A 5,726-nucleotide genomic window follows, 5' to 3' on the forward strand; every position below is an offset into this window, starting at 1 on the left:
GCTCGAGCCCAAATCACCCCCTTCTGTGTGTACAAGTGCACTACATAGGGCATGAAAAAGCCAGCTGTTACGTACTACGTAGTGCACTATTCTGTCGAACGGCCAGCCATTTTGGATTCATTTTGTGGCTTCACAGAAACGCCGCCGTTTCCACCGAGAGATCCTTCCGTTCAACGCAACTGACTGTAACTTGGAATCGCTCTGTTTGGCGCGTGAGTATGTGCAACGTATCATGCAAAAACCGATGTGTTTAACGATACGTAGACATTTTATTTCCCATCCCCGGTTTGTTTATTTTCGAAGATAGACTAGCCGTTGCTGTCGTAGTCTTTTTTTTTCTTTTTCTTCACAGACTACATGTCTCATAGAAGAACGCGGGGACGTTCAGCCAATCAGATCGCGTAGTCTAATCCGGGTATTTCAATTGTCCTGGCTGCAACCTTAAGAGCAAGCGCTATCAGGTGTGACATTGCGCATGTGCACGATTTTTTTTTTTTTTGCCACTCGTTAATTACCTAACAAACGTATATTTTTATAACCATTTGAAGCGATTGATTGATTATCACTTGCAATCTTTATTAAAGCTTTAAAAAAACACAATGGGTGAATGGACAAAATGAGCTAGCTTGCTATTTTAGCCACATGCTAACGCTAACTAGGCCGAGAGGAGGAGTAGGGGGTTTTTGTTTTGTTTTTATTTATTGTTTTGCGGTCCGTGTTTAGATTAACAAAAACAAAAATGGAATGCAAATCATGCACACCAAAATACTGATTAATAAAAAGGAAACCCGCAACATTAAATAATATCGTTTGCTTCCCGAGTGTGACGTAAACACAGGTGGCCGCCCTTGTGCGCATGCGCGTTGTGGAGTTTCGCGCTTGTGGTTTCATTTCATTTAGCGATTGATGAACAAGAGATTAATTTCTTTCTGTCTGATTTTCAGCTAACTTTTTTTAGAAAGTTGTAAAAAATAACAACCTGCACCAGCAGAACAGGTGTGTCTGTATGTATGAGGAGGAGTGTTTGTGTTTATGTAATTATTCACTGCAATTTGCAATGCAGAGTTCACGTGAGGTGATCAATTTTGAAACTCGACATCCGGGTACCTGAACGAGCCAAAAACGTTATAAGCTATTAATAATACTTCTATTATATTATCAAATTATTTTTATTCATACGATTGCTAGATTTTTTTTTTGCTTTGTGACAGAATGTGTATAAATGCATCATGTTGTATTTTTAGGATGCCTAAATCAAAGGAAGTGCTGTCTTCTACATCCAGCAGTGACTCAGACAGTGAAGCTGATACAAAGGTAGAGAGATAATAACCAGCTTGCTTACAGAGATGAGTCAATCAATCTTGGCAGAGTTTCATGATTTGTTAATGGTTTCCATTGCCTCACCAGGCTAAACGGAAGAAGCAGATGACAGAGAAGCCTGCGAAGAAACAGAAGAGTGGAGAGTCATCGAAGCCATCCGGTGCATCCAAAAGTGGCGGAGGCAGCAGCAATAAAAAAGATAACATGTTCCAGGTCAGGAGTTACGACGGATAATATATTCCATTACCTAATAACAGGAAAACGTAATGCAGTGTTTTATATGACTAGGTATGAAACGGAAACTTATGTGATATTACAGTATCTCTCTAAAGATGAAACTGGCTTTGACAAATGGATTAATTATATTAGGGCTGGACAATGCAGTAGGCCAGACTTCCCTAGGTAATGGAGTATTGTGTCCATGATTATTTGTTTTATTATATAATGTTGCCTGGCAAACAAGTAGGTTTTTCATTTGTAGCTACACTATATTGGCAAAAGTTTTGGGACACCCCTCCAAATCATTGAATTCAGGGGTTGGGCTCGGCCCCTTAGTTCCAGTGAAAGGAACTCTTAATGCTTCATACCAAGACATTTTGGACAATTTCATGCTCCCAACTTTGTGGGAACAGTTTGGGGATGACCCCTTCCTGTTCCAACATGACTGCACACCAGTGCACAAAGCAAGGTCCATAAAGACATGGATGAGTGAGTTTGGTGTGGAGGAACTTCACAGAGTCCTGACCTCAACCTGATAGAACACCTTTGGGATGAATTAGAGTGGAGACTGCGAGCCAGAGCTTCTCATCCAACATCAGTGCCTGACCTCACAAATCCGCTTCTAGAGAAATGGTCAAAAATCATCCCAAAGGTGTTCTATCAGGTTGAAAACAACACCTGAATTTAATGATTTGGAGGGGTGTCCCAAAACTTTTGGCAATATAAGTGTATGCTTAAACTTACATTCTCACTTTGCATAGTTAATTAGGTGACTGCAACAGCTCCTGTCACTTATCTAAATTCTTTTCTTAAATAGAATTTACTGAGGCTTTTCCCGTTCTGCTTGTGCGTGTCTTTCCTAAGATAGGGAAGATGAGGTATGTGAGTGTGCGGGAGTTCAAAGGGAAAGTCCTCATCGATATCCGCGAGTACTGGGTGGACCAGGAAGGAGAAATGAAACCGGGAAAGAAAGGTAAGGAATGCCTCGCCCTTGATACACAGTCAGCACTGATTAAACTGCAGCAAAGACCGTAATGTCAAGGTGTAGAATTCCAGCAAAGCTTTGGCTGGAAAAAGCCTTTATTATTGCCTTGTAAACATTACTACATAGTAGAACACTTTTCTTCACATATCCCTGGTGTCAGAGCGCAGGGTCGGACATTATACAGCGCCCTGGAGCAGAGAGGGTTAAGGGCCTTGCTCACGGGCCCAGCAGTGGCAGCATTGGGGCTTGAACCCCTGACCTTCCGATCAACAACCCAGCGCCTTTAACCACTTGATTTTTACATTTCTTAGATGCACAGGATTGTCACAAACACACAAGCTGACTTTAGCATTATTTTCTAATTTAATACAAAAACTTTTGCACAAATTCAGATTTCAATAAAGCTTAAATGATCTCAAGCCTCTCTTCGGCACAGCGTGTAGGTTATCACGAAGCGCCTGGAAGCATCGCAGGGAATCTACAGCATTCAAATGTGCATTGTTTTAGTTTTGAATAGGTAAATAATATGAAAATCCAAATGACGCACGTTTCATCTCACAGTATCGGTCATGACAAATGAACATGTGATCAAAACCATAACGTGGGATTTGGAGCATAAAAAATTTACCTTTTTCTTTATAACTGAACTGAACACTCTTTAGTGTGTACCATACAAGAATAATATAGATCATCGGGAGATTATGACTATGTGGTTTTAGAACTGAAAGAGCAGCTAAAGCAACTTTTTGTGTGTGGTCAAATTGTCCACCACTAGTCGTGATTAGACTACAAGCTGAAACACACAAGAAATCATTCTTTTATCACCATGTACACTAATCAGGCATAACATTATGACCACCCGCCTAATATCGTGTTAGTCCCCCTTTTTGCTGCCAAATCAGCTCTGATCCGTCGAAGAATGGACTCCACTAGATCCCTGAAGGTGGGCTGTGGTATCTGGCACCAAGATGATAGCAGCAGATTCTTTTAGTAAGGACTTAACTGATACGTTTGATAGATACTGACCACTGCAGACCAGGAACACCATTACAAGAGCTGCAGTTTTGGAGATGCTCTGATCCAGTCGTCTAGCCATCACAATTCGGCCCTTCGTCAAACTTGCTCAAATCCTTACACTTGTCCATTCTTCCTGCTTCTAACATCAACTTTGAGGACAAAATGTTCACTTGCTGCCTAATATATCCCACCCACTAACAGGTGCCATGATGAGGAGATCATCAGTCTTATTCACTTCACCTGGTCATAATGTTATGGCTGATTGGTATACTTTGAAAAAAATGAGTGTACATGAGAACTGGTTTTTACTGTACTTTAATGCTGAGTTTATATAAAAGAAGCTTAGTTAAGGGATAAATTGTGTATATCTTAATGTTTTTTTTATTTCTTTTAAAACATGAAATCTGTCAATCAGGAATTTCTCTGAACCCGGAGCAGTGGAACCAGCTGAAAGAGCAGATCGACGATATCGACGACGCCGTGAGGAGAATATAAAAAGCAGCTCACGAGGCGTCCATCAACCCGTCTGCTTCTTTCCTCCGTCTGGATTTCACTTAGGTTTTATAAGTCAGATCAACAGTCCCTCAGTGTGGAATTTCCGATTAGATTTAGTGTAACGATTGTTGTATTTTTCTATTTCTTTGTGTTTTTATTCTACTGACCAAGCAACTGAGATGGTACACGTTGTCCAGGGTGGGTATGGGTTTAACTTGTGCTCCTTTTTTTTTCTACAATAAAGATGATGGGGAAAACCAAAGCATTGTTTGAATGGATTTATCAATGAATGGTTTCTCTCAGAGGATTTTATTATAGATGTGAATCTTTGCTCTGTAATGACGTCCTGAAATTGTGGCATTGAGATGAAATGTTAGATTTTAACCACAAGATGGCAGGAGATTGGAGGGAATTGCAGATCCACGGGGTGCGTCCCAAATCGAGATTTTCTTCCATATATGGTAAACTGTGCGTTTTATTATAGTAGACTTAGGAATAAAGCCCTTAGTGATGTGCTGTTATAGGAAATGAAACAGTATAAACATTTCTGAAAACATACAAGGTGTAAAGATCTGTCATTATGAACGTTATTGAGTCACATGGTCTAAATATCCACCAGTTAGCTTTCTTAAAGAAATGTTAAACTATGGATGTAGATCAGGTAACTTAAACCTTATTGACCAGTGACCAATAACTAATCAACATAGTTCCCTGTGACCAATAACCAATGAAAATAGTTCCCACTGACCATTAACCAACCAACATAGTTCCCAGTGACCAATAACTAATCACCATAGTTCCCAGTGACCAATAACTAATCACCATAGTGACCAATGACTAATAACCACAGTTCCCAGTGACCAATAACTAATCACCATAGTTCCCAGTGACCAATGACTAATAACCACAGTTCCCAATGATCAGTAACTAACAACCATTGTTCTCAGTGACCAATAACTAAGTACAATCATTCCCACTGACCATTAACTAATCAACATAGTTTCCAGTGACCAATAACTAATGAGCGTAGTTCTCAGTGATGAATAACTAATCACCACAGTTCCCAGTGACCAGAAACTAATAACCATTGTTCCCAGCGACCAATAACTAATCACCATAGTTCACACTGACCAATAAATAATCACCATAGTGACCAATAATTAATCACCATTGCTCCCAGTGGCCAATCAGTGATCACCACTGTTCGAAACAACCAATCAATAATCAACATTATTCCCAACAAGCAATCACTGATCACCATTGTTTCTAACAACCAATCACTGATCACCACTGTTAGTCCCATCCATGCCTAGTAACAAAAGTGGGTTATTTCATCAGTAACCATTTCCTCCATGACTCCTCTCCTCTCCTGACCACTACCTCTGCTTCTTCTCCATGTCTCAGTATATCAAACCTCTTCCACAACACATTCCCTTGGCCAACGTGTACTCTGATCTCCAAATGACTCTGACATCATCTGGTGCCTGGAGTGTGAACTTTTGTATAAGGCTACTTTCCTCTAAATGGAGTCAGCAACACTGTACACACACACACACACACACACACACACATTTAGCTGCAGATTCGTTTTAGCAGCTGGAAGGAAGCTTCACGTTTATTTTCTCATTCCTAAATAACTTGTGCAAAAAAACTTCGCCGCCTTGTAAAGTAATAAAAATTACTCGACGAA

The 5,726-nt window shown here is 40.2% G+C and overlaps 1 protein-coding gene across 3 annotated transcripts; it reads left to right on the forward strand.

Moving 5' to 3' along the window:
* Positions 1-4,298, forward strand: sub1a (SUB1 regulator of transcription a). Of its 3 annotated transcripts, none has more exons than XM_058412726.1 (5): positions 1-212; positions 1,245-1,314; positions 1,408-1,533; positions 2,404-2,512; positions 3,957-4,298. In XM_058412726.1, exons 2-5 carry the CDS (start codon positions 1,246-1,248, stop codon positions 4,034-4,036), a joined length of 384 nt encoding a protein of 127 aa, XP_058268709.1. In that variant the 5' UTR covers positions 1-212; position 1,245; the 3' UTR covers positions 4,037-4,298. The 3 variants fall into 3 exon arrangements, with proteins under 3 accessions (XP_058268709.1, XP_058268711.1, XP_058268712.1); XM_058412728.1 differs by lacking the exon at positions 1-212 and adding an exon at positions 252-461; XM_058412729.1 differs by lacking the exon at positions 1-212 and adding an exon at positions 871-996.
* The last annotated feature ends 1,428 nt before the right edge of the window (positions 4,299-5,726 follow it).

Source organism: Hemibagrus wyckioides, linkage group LG16 (assembly GCF_019097595.1).
Source record: "Hemibagrus wyckioides isolate EC202008001 linkage group LG16, SWU_Hwy_1.0, whole genome shotgun sequence".
NCBI classification, from domain to species: Eukaryota; Metazoa; Chordata; class Actinopteri; order Siluriformes; family Bagridae; genus Hemibagrus; species Hemibagrus wyckioides.

Coding starts and splice junctions, on each gene's coding strand:
- sub1a (XM_058412726.1), top strand. CDS start 1,246: ATGCCTAAATCAAAGGAAGTGCTGTCTTCTACATCCAGCAGTGACTCA. Junction 1,315..1,407: donor ACAGTGAAGCTGATACAAAG/GTAGAGAGATAA, acceptor TTGCCTCACCAG/GCTAAACGGAAGAAGCAGAT. Junction 2,513..3,956: donor AATGAAACCGGGAAAGAAAG/GTAAGGAATGCC, acceptor TCTGTCAATCAG/GAATTTCTCTGAACCCGGAG.